At 32.8% G+C, this 23,209-nt stretch overlaps 1 protein-coding gene across 3 annotated transcripts; it reads right to left on the bottom strand.

Annotated features, from left to right (window-relative positions):
* Positions 1-1,646: 1,646 nt before the first annotated feature.
* On the bottom strand, positions 1,647-22,445 carry LOC129901065 (uncharacterized). Of its 3 annotated transcripts, XM_055976183.1 has the most exons (4): positions 22,083-22,445; positions 21,877-21,957; positions 13,079-13,164; positions 7,989-8,225 (listed from the first exon to the last, which is right to left on the bottom strand). In XM_055976183.1, exons 1-4 carry the CDS (start codon positions 22,206-22,208, stop codon positions 8,204-8,206), a joined length of 315 nt encoding a protein of 104 aa, XP_055832158.1. In that variant the 5' UTR covers positions 22,209-22,445; the 3' UTR covers positions 7,989-8,203. The 3 variants fall into 3 exon arrangements, with proteins under 3 accessions (XP_055832159.1, XP_055832160.1, XP_055832158.1); XM_055976184.1 differs by lacking the exons at positions 7,989-8,225; positions 13,079-13,164 and adding an exon at positions 1,647-1,752 and having other exon boundaries at positions 22,083-22,441; XM_055976185.1 differs by lacking the exons at positions 7,989-8,225; positions 13,079-13,164 and adding an exon at positions 2,620-2,936.
* Positions 22,446-23,209: the final 764 nt, after the last annotated feature.

Raw genomic sequence — 23,209 nt, 5'->3', positions numbered from 1 at the left:
GCTAATGAACTATTTTAAAGGTAGCAGATTTTGAAGATGTTACACAAAAAGGAAAATGGTTGTTGCCCATTGTTTGATAATTTAATTATTTTAATTAATGTGTTGTATTATTTTGTTGATATATAGTATTGTTTGTTATAGTTTAAATAGCTTGTTTTGTTTAACTATATATATCATATTGTACAATAATTAATAAAAAGTATTACTAAAATCAATTATGGCTTGTAAACATTTTAAGCTATTAAATTTATGCAACTCCTAATAAAATTAATCAAAACAAAATGGCAAGCCAAAATCGGAAAAGTATGTCTTAATAGTAATAAGAAGAATATAATATAATGTAAAAAACACACTTAAACTATCTCTTTATTTTGATTTTCATACATAAACTAATGGGAGTGTGAGTTTGAGAAACACGCTTCTCTTCTTTATTACACTCTCTTACACTCTCTTTTTTATTTAAAAATAATTACCACATGACACTCCACATGACAAAACACTCCACCTTAATAAAAATTAAATAAATTATTAGTATTAGTTAAAGTTAAAGATTGTAGTCCCAAAAAAAGAAATTATTTTTCTAAAAAATAAAATTTAAAATATTTTTCTTACCCCACTCCATCACCTCGTCCCACCGTACATACCTCCAATTACACCCCCACCCCACCCCACCCCCAATTTTTTAAAAATATTTTCGAATTTCTTTCATAAAAAACTTTAAAAAAAGATGCTTACTTCATCTCCCTCCCCCCCAACCCTCCACCCCCCTCCTTCCAATTTTTTTTTAGATATTATTTTTAAAAAAACTTATTTCACCCCACCTAACCCTCTGCTTCTAAAAAAAATTTCTCGTTTTGTCTTAGATGTATAAATATGTTTTTAGGAAAACATTTTCTACCCTTGCTGTAAGATTTTTAAAAAAATAAAATTTTCATTTCAATTATATTCGGTACGCAGGTAGAAAAAAATATTTTCCTAAAAATATATGTATATATCTAATATTTTTTAAAAAAAGTGGGACCAAAGGGTTAGATGGGGTGGGGTAGAAAAAAAGTAATATTAAATATTTTTTGGGAAGGAGTGTGTGATTTTTTGGTGGGGAGGGGCGTTGAAATAAGATTTTTTGAAAAAAATAAAGTTATAAAAGATTTGTTTTGAAAACAAATGGAGGCGGGGGTGGGGGATTATCGAGAGGTACAGGGGAGGAGGTGGTGGAGTGGGATAAGAAAAATATTTTTAATTTTTTTTTGAATAATGATATTTAATTTTTAACATATACTAATAATTATTTATTTTTTATCAAAATGGAATGTCATGTGACAAGTTTCTTTCAAATAAAAGAGAGTGTATTACACACACCACTAAGGTGTGTTTATCAAATTAATAAGTGATAATTTAAGTATGAAACTCACACTCTCAATAGCTTAAGTATGAAAATAAAATAAAAATAGCTTAGATGTGTTATTAACATTTAACTCTAAAAAAAACATAGATGGAGAGTTATAAAAGGAAAAATTACATAAGAAGCCAAATATGTGATATGTATGTGGTATACATAATTATAATATAAAAGAATTATGATTCATAGCAATAGTTAGAATTTTATGGTAAATTTCTCTTTCCCTCTCTCCCTCCCTCGCCCTCCTCTCTCTCTCTCTCTTTGCACTCTTTTTTGCCTCTCTCCTCTTTCTCTGCACTCTCTCACTCACCTCCCTCCTCTTTCTACCTTCTCTCTCGCCTCTTCTCATCTCTCTGCAATACAAATACAAATGATAACAATCAATGATACAAATGGTAACAATCAATGATACAAATACAAATGATAACATAAATACACATGGTAACACATAAATACAATACACAAGGCTACATATGAATACAAATGTACATGAATATAAATACAATTTATTATGAATTACAACAACAATACAATTGTATTCAGTTGATAAAATTGTATTCGTCGATACAAATTATAGTTGGATACAAATTGTATTCGGTTAATATAATTGATACAATTGATTAGCATCAATAAATTAAATACAATAGTCTTTGATGGAACTGTATTTATTAATACAATTAATTTTATTTGTGACATAATTATCAACAGATATATAATTATCGATCAGATATACCAATCAATTGTATCTCTCTCGCCTCTCGCCTCTCGCCTCTCTCTCCAAGATCTCACTCACCCCTCTCCTCCTTCTCACAAACCTCGCTCACCTCTCTCCTCCTTTTAGTAACTAGGTTTTGAGACAAATTAATTGTATCAATTATATTCATTCGTGATACACAATTATCGATCAGATATACAAATCAATTGTATCTCTCTCCTCTATCTCTCTCTCCAGATCTCACTCGCCTCTCTTCTCCTTCTTAGCTAAGAATCGTAATTAAGTAAATTATAGCTAAGGAGTCTAATTATGTTTCTAGTCTTAACAATTTTTGACTCGTAATAAAATGGATAGCAAGAAAAAGATTGTTAGAACTAGAAATCTAAGGTGTACACGGATGTCTAATAGAGTAGGAAGGTGGAATTAAGTAGACTAACAGAGTATAGAGAAAAATAAGATTATAATATAATAAGTAAGAACATTATTGTCACAACCTAATCCATCGGGCCGTGCGGACACCTACTTTAACACTTAGACAGGAGAACCCTTACAGAAATAACATGCGGAAGTTTAACAATTACAAAATAGCAGCCTAAAAAGTCAGGAATACACCATAATTGAATTTTTAAAACTCTAAGGTTTATTATCAGAAATATACTAACACCCATAAAAATACTAGTCTAAACAGATACAGGAGCTTCTAAAGATACAAAGTTTAAATAAAGTAATGACACAACTCCCACCATAAGAAAGGAAGAGTAGAAGCTGTTGGAGAATCATCTTTGTCTTCACTTAAGAAACATCACCGACCCTGTAATCAGACTATGCCAAGTGGCATAGCAAGAGTAGTATCAGTAAAAACAATACGTATTGGTAGGCATCATCGGTCAACCCGATACCCACTGCATAATATAAAGAAATCAACAAGAAAAAAACATGCTCTTAAGGAAATACATCGCCAAACCTTTATGAACAACTCGTACTATTCTCGATAACTTCATTAAATTCATTCAAGCCTAACCCTCATCCCTTCTAGTTGGTCCACTGCCAACTCTAATACAAATTAAGGCCTAGCCCTTCTATCACATATAGGAGTTTTCAAACTATGGGCCACTACTAACCTTGTCTAACAAGTCTACTACCTTTAGCTTTCACACCAACACTTGATCTTAGAATAATTAACATCTCACTTGGAAGAGGTAAACATTTAAGGACCTAAGCTCCTATCTGGTTCGTATTGGCCCGCTTTGGCATGAACTAACCCGCTGTGGAGGCCTCGCCATAGCAGGATTCCTCCTGGCGGAGCGGCCTGGCCGGAGACAGTAACTCTAACTTCTCCCCCAATCCCCTTTTTCACCTATACCAACAGGACACCATCAATATCTGACTCTAAGTCATTAATATTACTAAACCACACATCAACTGCTCTCCATTTGTTTACCTATGACCTCATACCTATGATGCAGACTCATCTAGCAACATTGTATAATCCAAACATGCATATATAGAAGCACATTATCAATTTACCATTTCAAGAACAATATACAGTTTCACAGTGTAAATCTCAAATACAACAGTCAACATGGTAACACTTGGACCTTCGGTCCTTTCATATCGATTATTACACAGAATGAGTATATTCAACTATAATCAGATCAGTTTCTCTTTCATCATACACATAATCAAGATCAATTCACAGATGATAGCCACACAATGGTTCTCTCATGGAACCCATACCCCAACTATTAATTTATCGGCGTGACATCCGATTCAATATATGTGTTAAAATGTGATACCCAATTTAATATATATGTCTGAATGTGACACCCGATCCAATATATATGTCGAAACGTGACACCCAATTCAATATATGTGTCAGAATGTGACACTCGATCCAATATATGAGTCAGAACGTGACACCCTATCCAATATCACAATCACATACTTACGCAATCAAATAACATGTTCATTGCATGTTGTTTTTCACAAATAGTCATTTCATTAGTTTCATTTCATTTTATTTCATGAACATGCATTACTCAAATATTTCACATGAAACCGTCACTATGAACACACACACACACCTATATATATGGATCAATAGCCCCGTACTAGGTCCTCTTTGATTATCACAACATCAACCATATCAACAAGAAGTATTAAGGTTAATAATCAAGAATTATACTATCATAACTAGTCATAGCATAATCATAACCCACATAGTACATTCCTACCATAAACAACAATAACAACATATTCAACCATCTAGACTCCGTGTTCGAAGGCCTAGATATGAAATCTTCCATTAATCTACGATACATTATGCAATGGGAACAAATTTATAACAACTCAACTGAGACACCTAGCATACCTGGGGCCAAGCAACTGTTGCAGAAGTATGATCGCAAACCCTAACTCTTTTAGTGAAACTTTAACTTGTTCTTGATTTAAAATAATAGTATAATACAAAATCAATCACCAATGACCTAAATATTTTCAAATTATATACAAATCTCAAATTCTAGGCCAAACTCATAATTTTTCCACCCAAACTAGGATTTTTCTACCATTAATTCACCTAACCTACCAATTTCATGGTAACATTAGAGAATTGAGATAAATATATCAAGAACAACCATTCTTAAGAATAGCCCAAGGTCTTACATCCTAAAATCCTCATGAAATCAGATTTTTTTTCCACCTTAAAATGAATTCAAACCATCCCCTAAGGCCATAATTTTATTTTCTAAGGACTAAGGAATCAAACGAGTGTTAGATTGATGGATGGACTTACCTTGAAGAAGAAAATCGATGGAAAATTGAAGAAATCACCCCTTCCTTGCCCTAGCCCGACCTTGGACCAGTTTCGAGAGTAAAATAACGTTTTAGGTCTGAAAATAACATTTAACTGCATAGTCCGCCTTGGCGGTCCCGCCACAGCAGCTTCAGCATAGACAATGCTTAGTAAAAAGGCATGACTTTTTATTCCAAACTTCAAATGAGGCAAATTTGGTAGAGTTGGAAGAGTTTTAATTTGATAGATCATGTGACACCTAATTCATTATAGCCTGAGAGTTATGGTCATTTGAGGTTGACCCTAGTTTAAACTCAAGTCTGAAACTAAATCGAAAAAACACTTTCAACTTAACTTGGAGATAGGGACATCTTATGACCTTAATTCACAACTAATACACTCACGTACCAAGAAATTGATTCTAGTCTTATGACGAATGAGATTCGTATATTTTCACCACAAATATTTTTAGTAACGACGGATAAATCGTTATAATTATAAAAAGAAAAATAATATAATGTGATCATTCAAAATCGAACGTTTATGTGTTACGTATCAAACTGAACTTTTTGATATTGAATCTACTTTCAATTATTAAGTATCAAAATCAAACTTTTAAGAATACCGAATTGAATAGTACCAAACGTCCACCCACCCCTATGCTAGCCTAACTCTTCTTGGTTCAGTACAAAAAAGATTTTAGCGAGTTTAAAGGTTTTGTATAAGTAGTGCAATTAGAAGTAAATCTGTTTTTAAATTAGATGAATTCAATATTTAAATTTTTTAGTATTAAAAATATTATTTATAATTTTAAAATTATGAGCTAAAATCTATTTATTAAATTAATAACTTTTCACCATTGTAACTTCAATTGAAACAACACGTCTGTGCCTGCAAATTGCAGTTATTTAATGTGTAATTATTAATTCATTTTCTTCCAAAAAGAAAAAGAAAAAGAAAAAGGTAGAAGATAATTAAAATAAGAAATTGTAGTAATTAAAAAACAGAAACTTTAAAGTGCAAAGTCCACTAGCCACACGCTGCCTACTATTGTAAAGCCTAAAAGCTTCACTAGTATATGTCTATTGGTGTTTTAAAATGTGGGGGTGTGAGGCTAAGTTCATGGATCTATGGATAGCATATTTCGTGTATATTTAATTTTATGATTTTATTATTTTAAAAATAAGCAAAAGTAAAATAAATCTTAATTCTGCAAAATGAATTCAAATAAATCATTAATAATATAGAAAAAAAATATAAGTATTTGAGATTTTAAAAAAATGATAATAGTCGAGATAATTTCTAAAATAAATTATCATTCATTTGATCATTAAATTTTGGTATGGTATTCCGAAATTTACATATTGAAGAAAAAACATAGGTAAAAGGTATAAATGCACTCTCGAATTTGTCACGAAAAGTTAGTTACACGCTTAAATTATTGTGACGATCTATTACACATTTGAATTACTTAAAAGTAAATTTATTTCTACCCTCAAAGCTGACGTGGAAATAAAATTAAATACAAAATAAATAAGGTGCATTTGAGTCAAAATAACGTCAATTTGTTTCCCCACCCCCACCCTTCTCCTTCACGCTACTCTACATTTCTTCTCCTCTATTTTTTCTTATCACAAACACTCTTTTTCTTATGGCTAATGAGCAAAATAATTTTTTAATGGAAAATTTTTAAGAGAAAAAATAGAAAATAAGACTGAAGGATAGAAATCCACTGCAAAAATTAGCGAGGTTGTTCAATTAATTAGGTTCATTGCTCGAAAATATTTTCGACGAAATATCTAAAATTGGTCAATTCTTACTATTCCCATATCAAATTCGTCAAGTCAAGCAGTGATTATTCAATTTATTTTTGTCTTTTTGTTGATTGTGAGCATATGAAATAAGAAAATTCTTAAATTTTTCTTTTTCTGTGTAAAAGTTTCTGAGTTTTGCACAAAATCTATTTTTTTAGTGTATGTCCATAGATAATTTATGGTGCGCGGGCTTGATTTGTAATTTTGATGTGAATGCTAAAATTTATAGTTATGATTGTGATGAATTTCAATAGTGGTGATATGATTCCAATGGTGAATTTAGTCAACTTTATTATTATTGTTATCAATTTTTATGATGACAGTGGCTGTGAAAGATTCCGATGGAGAATTTAGTTGTGAGTGGAGAAATCTACGGTGGTGAAGTGAATTTGATGATTATGGCAACAATGGTGGTGATTTATTGGTGAGTTTATTGGTGTACCAGGAAGAAAAAGCAATTGGGTGACATGAATTATTTTTTTTGAAATCTGACATAATTATTGATGTGACAGTGACATGGTGACGACGTGATGCGAGTATGAAATATTTTCTCATTATGTGACTGATTGAATGTGTGTCAGGGTTGAAATTTCACTTTTAAGTAATTCTAGTGTGTAATAAGTCGTCACAATAATTTAATCGTGTAACTGATCATTCGCGACAAGTTCGATAATGAATTTATGCCTTTTCTCAAAAAAGATTGACATGTTAGCTTTTAGATAAGTCACATGTAAATGTTAGATCTCCACTTTCAAATCCTAACATTATAAATTTAAGACATCCAAATCAAGTCATTTATGTTTCCCATAATTAAAATATAATCATTTTCAAATTTGGGTTTGTTTGGGGGAGGAAGCATCACAACTAAAGTTTGATATGACAATTAATATGAAAATAAAATTGGATACGAGAATTTTACGTGAAAACCCCTCTAACTGATAGAGGGGAAAAACCAAGGGGTAGAAGGATCTCACTATTAAAATATGAAATACATTGCTCTCAAATACAAAGAGAAAACAACAATTAACACTTCTCTTACAAGGAACAACTACTAAAGAGGACACTCAAGACTACAAAATTTATCTTGGTGTATAACTCTCTGTCACGACCCAACCCCGTAGGCCGTGACTGGTGCCCAAATTGGGCACCCAAACGTACCCTTATCCCAAATTAGCCTTTTAACCGAATAAACATAGGTAGTGATTAGGAAAGATTGCTAAATAGATCACAAAAATAGATGTAGGCACGAGGGCCAATAGGTCATCACGAAACACACTCAACCCAAAACATATATAAAAAACCCACAACATAACTCTGTCTACAAACCTCTACAGATGATAGCATAGTCATATGACAGGACAGGGCCCCGTCGTACCCCTGACCAACAAATCCAAATATACAGAGATAAAGTCAGTACCAAAATACAAGCTCCGAACAAAGGAGCACTGTCAACGACGCAGCAAATATCCTAAACAGGTGGATCAGCAAATCGAACTTCGGTACCTGCGGGCATGTAACACAGCCCCCGAAGAAAGGGGGTCAGTACGAAAAATGTACCGAATATGTAAAGCATGAACTGTAATAAATAAAATCATAATCTGAATAGTATGTGCAGAAAACGATATAAATGTTCAAAATTTCAAAATACTTATCATAATCACAAACCATATATGCAAAGACATATGTCATATCCGGCCCCATGCCATGGGACTCGGTGAACAAAACGTGGTCGCCCTCCCGTCATTGGCGCCACAGCAAAGCATAACACCAGAGTAGAAAATATCTCCGTAACAGATCATATCATATCAGATCATATCATATCATGTCAGATGGCCATATCAAATCATATCACATCATATCATAGGCATATATGTACATGGCACAGCATAACTCCGTGGCACAACATACACCACAACCCATGTACATGTCATACCTGCCCCCTCATGTCGGGGCACGGCGGAAAAAATGCAGAGAAGTACGCTTGATAACATATCCTGGCCCAGACTCAGTGAAAGAGTGGTTACAGTATGCACGAGTAGAGTAGTGAGAAACTAAATGCAATTTAAAATATAAAAACATTTATAGAGACTCAATAGCTTAATCCTGATGACAAGTCATATAAAAGAAACTGAGCTATAATCATAGTGTACTTCTTTCCTATGTTACGATGGTCTATGTCAAAACAGTCTTTCAAAAATCATTTTCCATATTTCGAAACATAATATGGGGATCAATTGAATAATTGAAATAACTATCATTTAAAAATCAAGATAATAGTTATTTCAAGTAACCTTCGATTGTCTTTATGAATTATACTAAAGCATGAATTATACAAAAATAGGATGGCTAGAATCAAACTCATGTATCAAAATACAATGATATAATTTCTAGGAATTTACGAACATTAGCCATCCTAGCGTCTCTAAAAATATGAGTTTCTTTGAAATTTATACATTCATCGTCCGTTGATTTCATATGGATCATGCCAAAAGAAAGAAGAGATAGGCTTTACATACCTTTAGTGTTTATCCACACACAACATGTATATGCTGCCTCATACCAATATTAATACGTTAAGTGTTATGGCTAAGATATGAAAAGGCATAAAACGTTTTTATCGTTAGTAGATTATTTCAAACAAACAAAAAACTGGACAGCACCTCCACTTAAATTCATCACCCTTTTTCGAGTATATAAAAGTAAAACTGGATTTTAGAGTCTAAATGAAAGTTTTAGCTCTATCAAATAGCTTTCCAAAACATCTTTAATCAACCAAAACGGAGCTTTACTCAAGGAGTTATGCTAAATTTACTAACAGCAGTCTCATCCAAAAACGGATTTGCAAAACACAAAATTCTCGGCAGCAACTCCCTTATATTGCTCACTTTTTTTCCACTTTCAAATCAGTCATAAAATTTCCAAGCAACATCAATAATCACACCTTCAAATGCCATGTCAAGACAAGCCAAGACGATATTCAAAAATACTCCAAATCTGTCCATTTTAATACCAACACTAATCATGGGATTTTCTTGCTTCCAAGTCCATTTAATACAAGTTAATATCTTCATTATAACCTTATTGGTAAGTTAAGTCAGCCCACATTTATAACACTCAACAAAAATTCCAATCCACATACAACTACTACATCTTCCAATTATCTTTAATGATTCATAGTGTTAACGTTTTATTGAAACAATCCTAAAACAGCCCAACCAACATATAGTGCAACATATGACCTTCATTACCATTAATCTTCTAATCTCAACAATAACAATAACAACCTATCAAAATATCCCTTAACTACCAACATAAAGATGCTCAAAAACCTCATGAACACCTACCACAAGCCAAACAACCCACCTATAATTTTTACACCTTATTTCATACTATTTTCCAACAATTTTCGTGACCTATTGCAGCAGCCACACACAACCACAACATCATTCATTCATATGCAAGAAAATCATGTTAATATCACCACAAGTTCTACAACAACCCATAACAAATTCAACCTCAACCTTAACCATTTAATTCCTTTATTCTCATCACAAAATCCATAACAATAACAATCCAATACTAAGCAAAATTAATTCATTCTTTTCTACACCAAGCAGCCCCAAACGTCTCCTACCATGCCTCAAAATCAACACCCATAATTTCATTCATTCATCACTCATTTATCAACTCACACAAGCTTCAATTACCTTCAAGATGAGGGAAAAACGAAAAAGAAGATGAAATCTTACCTTAGGCTTTTATGACATAATTTGCTTGAAAACTTGAGGGTTGGTCAAAAACGTTTTTTTTTTGCTTCTCTAATGGATCCATCCTTGCTTCCATAACCTTGAATAATCACCACACTTAATCCCTCAATTTCTTCCTCACTCTCAAGCTTGTCCGCCTCTCTCTCTCTCGTTACTTCTCTCTATTCTTTCTTTCTCAAAAGCTTAGGAAATTTGGAGAAGATGAGGGCTTCTCTCTCTTTCTTGAACATTCTGGAGTTGGAACACGTTTTTGGCTGCTATTTTGGTCAAAATGAAGACCATGTGTGCTGCCCAAGGTGACTAGATGTCCCCTACTAAAGGATGGGCCAATTAGAATTGGCCATGTGGCAGTTGAGACTACTTTTCATCCCACTATTTAATTTAATTCATCTCAATTAATCTCAAATTCCACTTAATAATTCAACTATGGTTAATTAATCCCTAATCTCGATTAATATTTTTATATCAGTAGAAATTTGAAAATCGTTCGAGCCATTTTTAAAATTCGGAATTAAAATTTGCAGCCAGCACCTTTGTTCAGTAAAACAGTCATATCTCTTGATACCGATATCGAATAAATTCCCACAACCTATGGTTGGAAAGATAATCCAATTATATACAACTTTTATTTTATAAGGTTTCCCAAATTCCTGAGCCATGATGGCGTTATGGTCTCCCCAAGTCAGATTGCCCAAAAACATAATTTAATAACATCTTTTTGGAGGGCTCACACTTGGATTTGGCTCAAGGGTCCTCCTTGAGTTGTGTTTAACTTCACATACATTATCTATATAAATTATCATATGTCCTTTTTATAAAAATCCATTAAGTGGGTTCCACTTCAGCTCACGGTTAAGCCATCTATAGACATAGTAAGACAAAATTTCTGGGGTGTAACATCCTTCCCCCCTTTGGAACATTCGTCCACGAATGTTAAATTGATTCTAAATTCTCAATATTTTCTCAAGTGTTCTCATAGTTAATTATGCCCTTCACATACCTCCTTCATTTGTCTAATTGCTTTAGTTCATTATAACGCATTCCGGGTTCTACGAGTAAAATGAAATTTCATAGGGAGTAACATTTTTGTACTCCAATATACTTGCTTTATTCTGCTGTGATAGTCCGTAGTCTGAAATCATCGACATCATGTGTCACTTTCTGACTTTCTCTTGAAGATCTTTGACTATCATTTGCTTTTACTTCTTGATCTCGATCTTTGGGTTGGCTATCAATTGGCGCTAGGATTTCCTCATATTATGACCTTACCATCATCCAGTAACCAGTAAACCACTTGTTCTGATTGTCTTGGGTAAATCATTTCATAATTTCCTTTACCTTAACTTGCAATACTTTAGGCATATTATCTTGATTCGTTTCTCTATTTATGACTCAAACTTTTCCATTGTCCCTTTACTCAAATTTGCTCTTAGCTCTCTTGCCACGCATCCTATTGTAATCTTCACACGAATATGTGTAGGTGCGTAAATCAGCCCACAATTATCTTAACGTTGCCATACTAGTCTGTATGCAGACCTTATATTTTCTCTTACCTCTTTCAGTTAATATCAGGGTTCAACTATGGCTTTTGCCCTCAATACTAATTATATCTCTGTAGTTTTGCCTCAACCTATCTTATACTTTTCTTTGATGTATCTAATATATTGCAATCACATTGTTGCTACTAAATTCTTATTCTTTTTATTTCTGGGAAAATTTGGGCAGAATTTCCTCTGTATTTCATAGTATCCCAAAATTTGCACGCATAAAATACCAACAATGCCTCACAGGACCAACATATATATATTCATATCATATCATATCTCAGCCACACAGGGCGCCCAATATCAACAACAGTATGAAAATGATAGACTTACCTCGTATGTCCAACTCGAACTGCATCCGTTACACTTTCCTATCTACTTTTCCTATCAATTTTTAACTTTACATATCAATCATGTTACAATATTCTTACCTTATCCAGCATGCCTCCTTCGCACCATTACTTACCTGTATATTGTGTAGCTTCCAATATCATCAGTCACTTTCTTTTATCGATGCCATTTTTCAACTGATATTAAAGGTTAGAAAAAGAATTGCATGTCCTATTATTGGGCTCTATCGCACGATCTTAGTTATGAAAGAAATGAAACATCCTAAATTTCCTGTAGCCTCCTATTTATAGATGTGGTGCACCACACACCGATAAACAAAACTCTACTAGACACGGTCTGTAGACATTCCAAAGACCAAACCGCTCTGATACCACTTTTGTCACGACCCAACCCCGTAGGCCGTGACTGGTGCCCGAGTTGGGCACCCAAACGTACCCTTATCCCAAATTAGCCTTTTAACCGAATAAACATAGGTAGTGATTAGGAAAGATTGCTAAATAGATCACAAAAATAAATGTAGGCACGAGGGCCAATAGGTCGTCACGAAACACACTCAACCCAAAACATATATACAAAACCCACAACATAACTCTGTCTATAGACCTCTACAGATGATAGCATAGTCATATGACAGGACAGGGCCCCGTCGTACCCCTGACCAAAATATCCAAATATACAGAGATAAAGTCAGTACCAAAATACAAGCTTCGAACAAAGAAGCACTGTCAACGACGCAGCAAATATCCTAAACAGGTGGATCAGCAAATCGAACTTCGGTACCTGCGGGCATGTAACACAGCCCCCGAAGAAAGGGGGTCAGTACGAAAAATGTACCGAATATGTAAAGCATGAACTGTAATAAATAAAATCATAATCTGAATAGTATGTGCAGAAAATGATATAAATGTTCAAAATTTCAAAATACTTATCATAATCACAAACCATATATGCAAAGACATATGTCATATCCGGCCCCATGCCATGGGACTCGGTGAACAAAACGTGGTCGCCCTCCCGTCATTGGCGCCACAGCACAGCATAACACCAGAGTAGGAAATATCTCCGTAACAGATCATATCATATCAGATCATATCATATCATGTCAGATGGCCATATCAAATCATATCACATCATATCATAAGCATATATGTACATGGCACAGCATAACTCCGTGGCACAACATACACCACAACCCATGTATATGTCATACCTGCCCCTTCACGTCGGGGTACGATGAAAAATGCAGAGAAGTACGCTTGAGAAGGCGATTAGACAAATAGAGGAGGTATGTGAAGGGCATAATTAACTATGAGAACACTTGAGAAAATATTGAGAATTTAGAATCAATTTAACATTCGTGGACGAATGTTCCAAAGGGGGGAAGGATGTTACACCCCAGAAATTTTTTGTCTTACTATGGCTATAGATGGCTTAACCGTGAGCTGAAGTGGAGCCCACTTAATGGATTTTTATAAAAAGGACATATGATAATTTATATGGATAATGTATGTGAAGTTAAACACAACTCAAGGAGGACCCTTGAGCCAAATCCAAGTGTGAGCCCTCCAAAAAAAAAGATGTTATTAAGTTATGTTTTTGGGCAATCTGACTTGGGGAGACCATAACGCCATCATGGCTCAGGAATTTGGAAAACCTTATAAAATAAAGGTTGTAGATAATTGGATTATCTTTCCAACCATAGGTTGTGGGAATTTATTCGATATTGGTATCAAGAGATATGACTGTTTTACTAAACAAAGGTGCTGGCTGCGAATTTTAATTCTGAATTTTAAAAATGGCTCGACCGGTTTTCAAATTTCTACTGATATAGAAATATTAATCGAGATTAGGGATTAATTAACCATGGTTGAATTATTAAGTGGAATTTGAGATTAATTGAGATGAATTAAATTAAATAGTGGGATGAAAAGTAGTCTCCACTGCCACATGGCCAATTCTAATTGGCCCATTCTTTAGTAGGGGACATCTAGTCACCTTGGGCAGCACACATGGTCTTCATTTTGACCAAAATAGCAGCCAAAAACATGTCCAAACTCCAGAATGTTCAAGAAAGAGAGAGAAGCCCTCATCTTCTCCAAATTTCCTAAGCTTTTGAGAAAGAAAGAATAGAGAGAAGTAACGAGAGAGAGAGGCGGACAAGCTTGAGAGTGAGGAAGAAATTGAGGGATTAAGTGTGGTGATTATTCAAGGTTATGAAAGCAAGGATGGATCCATTAGAGAAGCAAAAAAAATGTTTTTGACCAACCCTCAAGTTTTCAAGCAAATTATGTCATAAAAGCCTAAGGTAAGATTTCATCTCCTTTTTCGTTTTTCCCTCATCTTGAAGGTAATTAAAGCTTGTGTGAGTTGATAAATGAGTGATGAATGTATGAAATTATGGGTGTTGATGTTAAGGCATGGTAGGAGACGTTTGGGGCTGCTTGGTGTAGAAAAGAATAAATTAATTTTGCTTAGTATTGAATTGTAATTGTTATGGATTTTGTGATGAGAATAAAGGAATTAAATGATTAAGGTTGAATTTGTTATGGGTTGTTGTAGAACTTGTGGTGATATTAACATGACTTTCTTGCATATGAATGAATGATGTTGTGGTTGTGTGTGGCTGCTGCAATAGGTCACGAAAATTGTTGAAAAATAGTATGAAATAAGGTGTAAAAATTATAGGTGGGTTGTTTGGCTTGTGGTAGGTGTTCATGAGGTTTTTGAGCATCTTTATGTTGGTAGTTAAGGGATATTTTGATAGGTTGTTATTTTTATTGTTGAGATTGGAGGATTAATGGTAATGAAGGTCATATGTTGCACTATATGTTGGTTGGGCTGTTTTAGGATTGTTTCAATAAAACGTTAACACTATGAATCATTAAAGATAATTGGAAGATGTAGTAGTAGTATGTGGATTGGAATTGTTGTTGAGTGTTATAAATGTGGGCTGACTTAACTTACCAATAAGGTTATAATGAAGATATTAACTTGTATTAAATGGACTTGAAAGCAAGAAAATTCCATGATTAGTGTTGGTATTAAAATGGACAGATTTGAAGTATTTTTGAATATCGTCTTGGCTTGTCTTGACATGGCATTTGAAGGTGTGGTTATTGATGTTGCTTGGGAATTTTATGACTGATTTGAAAGTGGAAAAAAAGTGAGCAATATAAGGGAGTTGTTGCCCAGAAATTTGTGTTTTGCAAACCCGTTTTTGGATGAGACTGCTGTTAGTAAATTTAGCATAACTCCTTGAATAAAGCTCCGTTTTGGTTGATTAAAGATGTTTTGGAAAGCTATTTGATAGAGCTAAAACTTTCATTTAGACTCTAAAATCCAGTTTTACTTTTATATACTCGAAAAAGGGTGATGAAGTTAAGGGGAGGTGCTGTCCAGTTTTTTTTTGTTTGTTTAAAATAATCTACTAACGATAAAAAAACGTTTTATGCCTTTCCATATCTTAACCATAACGCTTAACGTATTAATATAGGTATGAGGCAGCATATACATTTTGTGTGTGGATAAACACTAAAGGTATGTAAAGCTAACCTTTCTCTTTTTTTGGCATGATCCATATGAAATAAACGGACAACGCATGCTTAAATTCCAAAGAAACTCTTATTCTTAGTGATTTGGGTTTTATGTGTTTTGCGACGGCCTATCAGCCCTCATGCCTACATCTATTTTTTTGATCTATTTAGCAATCTTTTCTAATCACTACCTTTGTTTATTCGGTTAAAAGGCTAATGTATCTAGGAATTTACGAACATTAGCCATCCTAGCGTCTCTAAAAATATGAGTTTCTTTGAAATTTATACATTCATCGTCCGTTGATTTCATATGGATCATGCCAAAAGAAAGAAGAGATAGGCTTTACATACCTTTAGTGTTTATCCACACACAACATGTATATGCTGCCTCATACCAATATTAATACGTTAAGTGTTATGGCTAAGATATGAAAAGGCATAAAACGTTTTTATCGTTAGTAGATTATTTCAAACAAACAAAAAACTGGACAGCACCTCCACTTAAATTCATCACCCTTTTTCGAGTATATAAAAGTAAAACTGGATTTTAGAGTCTAAATGAAAGTTTTAGCTCTATCAAATAGCTTTCCAAAACATCTTTAATCAACCAAAACGGAGCTTTATTCAAGGAGTTATGCTAAATTTACTAACAGCAGTCTCATCCAAAAACGGGTTTGCAAAACACAAATTTCTGGGCAACAACTCCCTTATATTGCTCACTTTTTTTCCACTTTCAAATCAGTCATAAAATTCCCAAGCAACATCAATAACCACACCTTCAAATGCCATGTCAAGACAAGCCAAGACGATATTCAAAAATACTTCAAATCTGTCCATTTTAATACCAACACTAATCATGGAATTTTCTTGCTTTCAAGTCCATTTAATACAAGTTAATATCTTCATTATAACCTTATTGGTAAGTTAAGTCAGCCCACATTTATAACACTCAACAACAATTCCAATCCACATACTACTACTACATCTTCCAATTATCTTTAATGATTCATAGTGTTAACGTTTTATTGAAACAATCCTAAAACAGCCCAACCAACATATAGTGCAACATATGACCTTCATTACCATTAATCCTCCAATCTCAACAATAAAAATAACAACCTATCAAAATATCCCTTAACTACCAACATAAAGATGCTCAAAAACCTCATGAACACCTACCACAAGCCAAACAACCCACCTATAATTTTTACACCTTATTTCATACTATTTTTCAACAATTTTCGTGACCTATTGCAGCAGCCACACACAACCACAACATCATTCATTCATATGCAAGAAAGTCATGTTAATATCACCACAAGTTCTACAACAACCCATAACAAATTCAACCTTAATCATTTAATTCCTTTATTCTCATCACAAAATCCATAACAATTACAATCCAATACTAAGCAAAATTAATTTATTCTTTTCTACACCAAGCAGCCCCAAACGTCTCCTACCATGCCTTAACATCAACACCCATAATTTCATACATTCATCACTCATTTATCAACTCACACAAGCTTTAATTACCTTCAAGATGAGGGAAAAACGAAAAAGGAGATGAAATCTTACCTTAGGCTTTTATGACATAATTTGCTTGAAAACTTGAGGGTTGGTCAAAAACATTTTTTTTGCTTCTCTAATGGATCCATCCTTGCTTTCATAACCTTGAATAATCACCACACTTAATCCCTCAATTTCTTCCTCACTCTCAAGCTTGTCCGCCTCTCTCTCTCGTTACTTCTCTCTATTCTTTCTTTCTCAAAAGCTTAGGAAATTTGGAGAAGATGAGGGCTTCTCTCTCTTTCTTGAACATTCTGGAGTTTGGACATGTTTTTGGCTGCTATTTTGGTCAAAATGAAGACCATGTGTGCTGCCCAAGGTGACTAGATGTCCCCTACTAAAGAATGGGCCAATTAGAATTGGCCATGTGCCAGTGGAGACTACTTTTCATCCCACTATTTAATTTAATTCATCTTAATTAATCTCAAATTCCACTTAATAATTCAACCATGGTTAATTAATCCCTAATCTCGATTAATATTTCTATATCAGTAGAAATTTGAAAACCGGTCGAGCCATTTTTAAAATTCGGAATTAAAATTCGCAGCCAGCACCTTTGTTTAGTAAAACAGTCATATCTCTTGATACCAATATCGAATAAATTCCCACAACCTATGGTTGAAAAGATAATCCAATTATCTACAACTTTTATTTTATAAGGGTTCCCAAATTCCTGAGCCATGATGGCGTTATGGTCTCCCCAAGTCAGATTGCCCAAAAACATAACTTAATAACATCTTTTTTTTTGGAGGGCTCACACTTGGATTTGGCTCAAGGGTCCTCCTTGAGTTGTGTTTAACTTCACATACATTATCCATATAAATTATCATATGTCCTTTTTATAAAAATCCATTAAGTGGGCTCCACTTCAGCTCACGGTTAAGTCATCTATAGCCATAGTAAGACAAAATTTCTGGGGTGTAACACTCTCTTTGTATTCTTACTCTCTCTTTTTGGGATGATCTAAATGAGGACAAGAGACCCTCTATTTATAGGAGAATGAAAACGCGTAAAATTATTTTACGCGTTTTCAAAACACGTTTGAAATGTCTAACATTTGCAAAAAGTCATAAAGGGAGGCAACAATTGTTGACCCAAATGTGCAGCAATTGTTGACCCTTTTGTGGAGCAATTGTTGACCATTTATTTTCCTTTCATTGTTGACCATTTGTTTTCCTTTCAGGGTTTTGGGTGAATTTGGTTAGATCAATTAGTTATGATCGATATGCTTAGAGGATACTTAGACTTATGATGGTAATAAAATTTATTATTATTATTATTCACACATAGTAAATAAACATCTAAAATGACAATTGAGACAATTGTTACCACAAATAGAAGGATTCATGATCTTTAGAGATAGGCGTTCGATATTCAATTTGATATTTTTAAGATTCGATTTGATACAATAAATCTTGATTTAATTTGAGGATTTAAGCTCACTCCTAGCCATGAAAGATCGACGATCCTTTTTCCGGACATGATTTTTTATTTTTCAATGTATCATCATTTGGATAGTTTATCCAAAATTTTATACCAACAGGATGAAAAGATATGTCTTGTTTTATAAAATTTAATATTTAATAACTAAGGCACAAAATGACAATTTTGGGATATTAAGAAAGATATATTTATTCGTTAGATGTTAAAACCCAATTTTGGGATGAATCGAGAAAAATTGAATAACCAAGTGCTGGCATAAAAGAAAATATTTTACCCGAACTTTTTTCATAGAAAATATTTTTAAGGAAAAAAGAAAGATGATTTTCACTTATTCTTTTAGTGTTTGATTGATGAATAAAAGTTTATTAAATAGGGATAGTAATATTAGCAAATCAATAGCATTATATTGGAAGCTTAAGTACTAAAGATTGATAGTACTTCTTTCATTTCAAAATAGTTACGTTGTTACATTTAAATTAAGAGTTAATTTAGTTAATTCTTAAAGCTATATTAAATTAGATTGATTCAATATTTTAAAATATATTCAAAAAATATATGAAAAGTACTTTTTTTAAAAAAAAATAAAAAAAACATCAATAATAATTATGAGCCATTAACGTGGGGTTTGATCCCTACCATGTTTATTTTAACAAAAAGGTATATTTAGAGGAGGACATGGACCAAACCTAGCAAACTGCACAACTACAAAATAAAATATATAGAAAGGACTAACCTATAAAAGGTCCCTTCTTCCTAACTAAGCAAAAGATCAACTAACAAAGAAATTGCATTTTTCACCTCCTCCTCATTAAGGGTAATTATCATTTATCTAGTTGAATTAAATCTTTTGCCTCTCTAGGGAGTTATTGAAGAGAGGAGTAGAAGGCTTTATTTCCTTTTTCTTTTCTTTTTTGGTTTCTCAGGTTCTATTTCCACTGGAAGATGCCAACTTAGCAAAAAATTTAGACACTTGATTGGCCTCCCTTTAAACAGTGAGAAGCCTTAACATTGGCATGTATGTACAAGTAGATGGTGTCAATAATTATCCTTTGCAGAACTATAAATAACATTTTTTTCTCATATGATCGAAAAAATACTTTTTAAAATATTAATCAAAGTTTATATCGTTTGACTCTCAAAAAGAACATTGTGACAAGTATTTTAGAACGGATGGAGTAATCTACTCCATTCATTCCTTTTTAATTGTCATAATTTTTTTTAAGAGACAAATAATATAAACTTTGACTAATATTTTAAAATATTTTTTTTTATCATATTAATCTGAAAAAAATTAGAACTTATAGTATTTTTCGTATAGTTTTTAAATATATAAATTTTTATTTTAAAATATCAAATTAATAAAATTTAATTTTACTTTAAAAATTAATCAAAATAACTTTTGTGGTCCGTCTTACGCAACAAACCCTAAATAGTTGTCAAATTACTCCCGCATTAACAACTCAACTTGGCAGCTTTTCATTAATTAATTCTTAAAAATCTTTTAAGAAAAATATTGCACTCAACTTCATAAGTACGTAAATAGAATGGTCAACTTTTGCATCCGCGCGAGTGTAATAAAAACGCCAACTGTTCAAAGTTAGAGAGCTAGGCCAAAATTCATAGGGGTCTAGCAAGGAGATGTTGCCAAAATTTCCTTTTGCTCCAAAATCTAACTCTTTTAACTAGGCTCTTACTCAACATAGCCTTCTAAACTAATTCATTAGGAAAAAAACTTTTCGGATCCATTTGGACATGATTTAAAATTAATTATTTGAAATCAAGTTGACCTGAAGTTAAATTTTTATTTGGATCTATAATTTGAATTTCTTAAATTGTGTTTTTTTTTTCATAAATATGAAAATTCCATAATTTGTGAAAGCTATAAAATTTCTCCAATTCTTATACAATCTAATCAAATGAACAAATCATAGTTCATATATAAGGTATCCAAATATTTCAAGACGTCATATTAATAAATCGCATATCTTCATGTTCCGTTTTATAAATAAATAATTGTGATTACATGTTATTTACAAGCTTTCAAATTCACATAATTTTACAAAAAAATCACTAGTTCAAGAAATCAACAATAGTAATAACTAACAATTCTTTGGTATAATGCTTTCACATTATACGAACAATCTATTCGAGCATTTTTATTTTTATTTTACAAAATTTAAAATGATGAATCCTTATATATATATGTTACCAACATGGATTGTGGTGCGGTAGTGAGACTGCTTCATCTTTAACTAGAGGTCTTGTTCGAGCCTTGGATATGGAAAAAGTCTTGTTGGGAGTGTCACCCCATATATATATATATATATATATATACATACTATACAAAATTCAATTCAAAACTTAAAAGTGGAGTTTCAAATTCTATTCTATGACCTAACGCCTACTTAGTTGAATGGAAACCAAATCTATGACATGATAATAATTTTTTCTCTCATTTCTTGAATAGAAAGAAATTTACTACAACAACAAAAGAAAAATGCTTGATTTGCGGAGATTTAATTATATAGGGGGTTTATTATAACCTCCGCAAAAAGATATTAAAAGTGAGTATTTTATTTTAAATCCAAGTGCATCTATTTGTTAAGATTCTGACGACTCGAGAATCTTAGTTTGATTTTGCAGATAATGTTGTATGTACACATTTTCAAGAGTTACCTAGAAAAATCATCAATGCAGGTAAGCATGACATTCCTCTATTCATATACCTTCGTATAGACATCTAAATTCCTAATAATTTTATCTAGTATGATAGTTATTTTCTTTTCACTCCGCCTGAATTAAATTCAGTTGCTTACTTATCATGCACCGGTAAGAGCTCAGGAGGTGTCTCGGGTGATAAAAAATCAGGGCGAGTGAATTGTTATTAGCTCAATACATTTAGATTGTTATTATTTATCAAAGACGTCTTAGAAGTATAGATTGATACCTTATTCCAGTTGTGCTGATCCGTAGAGTGAGTCTCGTGAAGATTTTGAAAAGGGGATGCAGAGATCAGTGGCATTTCAACCTCGGAGAAAATAAACAATTAGTTAGTAATCCCTTTCAGATATCTAGATCTAGATGGTGGTATTAAATTCAATTATGAGTTTCAACCCGTCGAATTTAGATGTAGGGAAGATAAACTAACTTTACCTTGTTTGTCAATGCAAAGCCAGATATGATGTATTCAAGAAAAGTGATTCTATCCTTAGATCCACAGTGAGAATAGCGAAGACCAACTAGTACCCTCAGAGATTCGTCTTCATTATCGAGCAACATTTATCAGCTGAACTTTTCATTGGAATTAGATGAAAACAAAGAGATAAGAGTGGAGGTCAGCTCGTTTCCCTCAAAGAACTCATCATCATCCGATTGAGGGTAACAAGCTGAGAAACAATCAGCTAAGATCAAAGAAGGATAGAGACCTGAAGAAGAAGCTTAGCAGAGGAAGTGAAGATACAAGCTTCCCTTACAAGATTAGAGAAGATTGATATCTGTCTGGGATTTTTTTGTTGTTTCTTTTCTTTATCATGTTTTGGACTGGGCCATTTTTGGCCCGACTTTTGTATTCCCTTGGACCTGTTTTATTTTCAGTAAATGGGCTCTATGCCCGAATTTTATTATAAAAAAAGAAGGGAAAATTAAGCATATACCTCATAAAAGTAAATTAATTACAAACATATACCCCTTTACATTTATGCCCCCTATCTAATTACAATAATACCCTCTTTCCTTGTAGGTTTAGTTATTTAGCTCATTTTTAATTCTTTTATTTTTTATTTCTCTACTTCTTCTTTTTTCTTATTATGTTTCTTTGTTCATTTAAAATTTTTAAAATTATTGTATTCATTATTTCTTTTCACATCATAATCTGATTTATACTCAATATTTATTTCATATACTTTTTTTTTTTCTCATTTATTTCTTTATTCGTTTATTTTTTCTCTATTTCTTTTTTTCTCATTTCTTTTTTTATTTTTTATACATTTTTTTTCTTATGCACATTATCAGAATAGGTTTTAAAAACACTAGACAATCATGAAGAGCCTCACATTTAACCATACACCAGACCTCTGGTCATTTATCTAGCTTAACAACAACTAGTATATCATATAACATGTCGGAGGCTTGTTTATTATTCACAATACTATTTATCACTAGACCATTGCACATAACAAAGCTATTACCCTTTTTCTGACAATAATTTCACAAAAACCCATGCAATCACTATACACATAATCACATCATATCATGTAGGGAAATACACATCACACCTTAGC

The sequence above is a fragment of the Solanum dulcamara genome, chromosome 8 (genome assembly GCF_947179165.1).
Source record: "Solanum dulcamara chromosome 8, daSolDulc1.2, whole genome shotgun sequence".
Lineage (NCBI taxonomy): Eukaryota > Viridiplantae > Streptophyta > Magnoliopsida > Solanales > Solanaceae > Solanum > Solanum dulcamara.
This window is presented reverse-complemented; position numbering and strand designations above follow the sequence as displayed.

Bases quoted from the DNA above. Each gene is read 5' to 3' on its own strand.
- LOC129901065 (XM_055976183.1), bottom strand. From the start codon at position 22,208: ATGTTGCTCGATAATGAAGACGAATCTCTGAGGGTACTAGTTGGTCTT. The intron at 13,165-21,876 runs GTATCAATCTAT...ACATGCCCGCAG, and splicing joins ATCAGCACAACTGGAATAAG to GTACCGAAGTTCGATTTGCT. The intron at 8,226-13,078 runs GTACTGACTTTA...ACATGCCCGCAG, and splicing joins TGTTCGAAGCTTGTATTTTG to GTACCGAAGTTCGATTTGCT.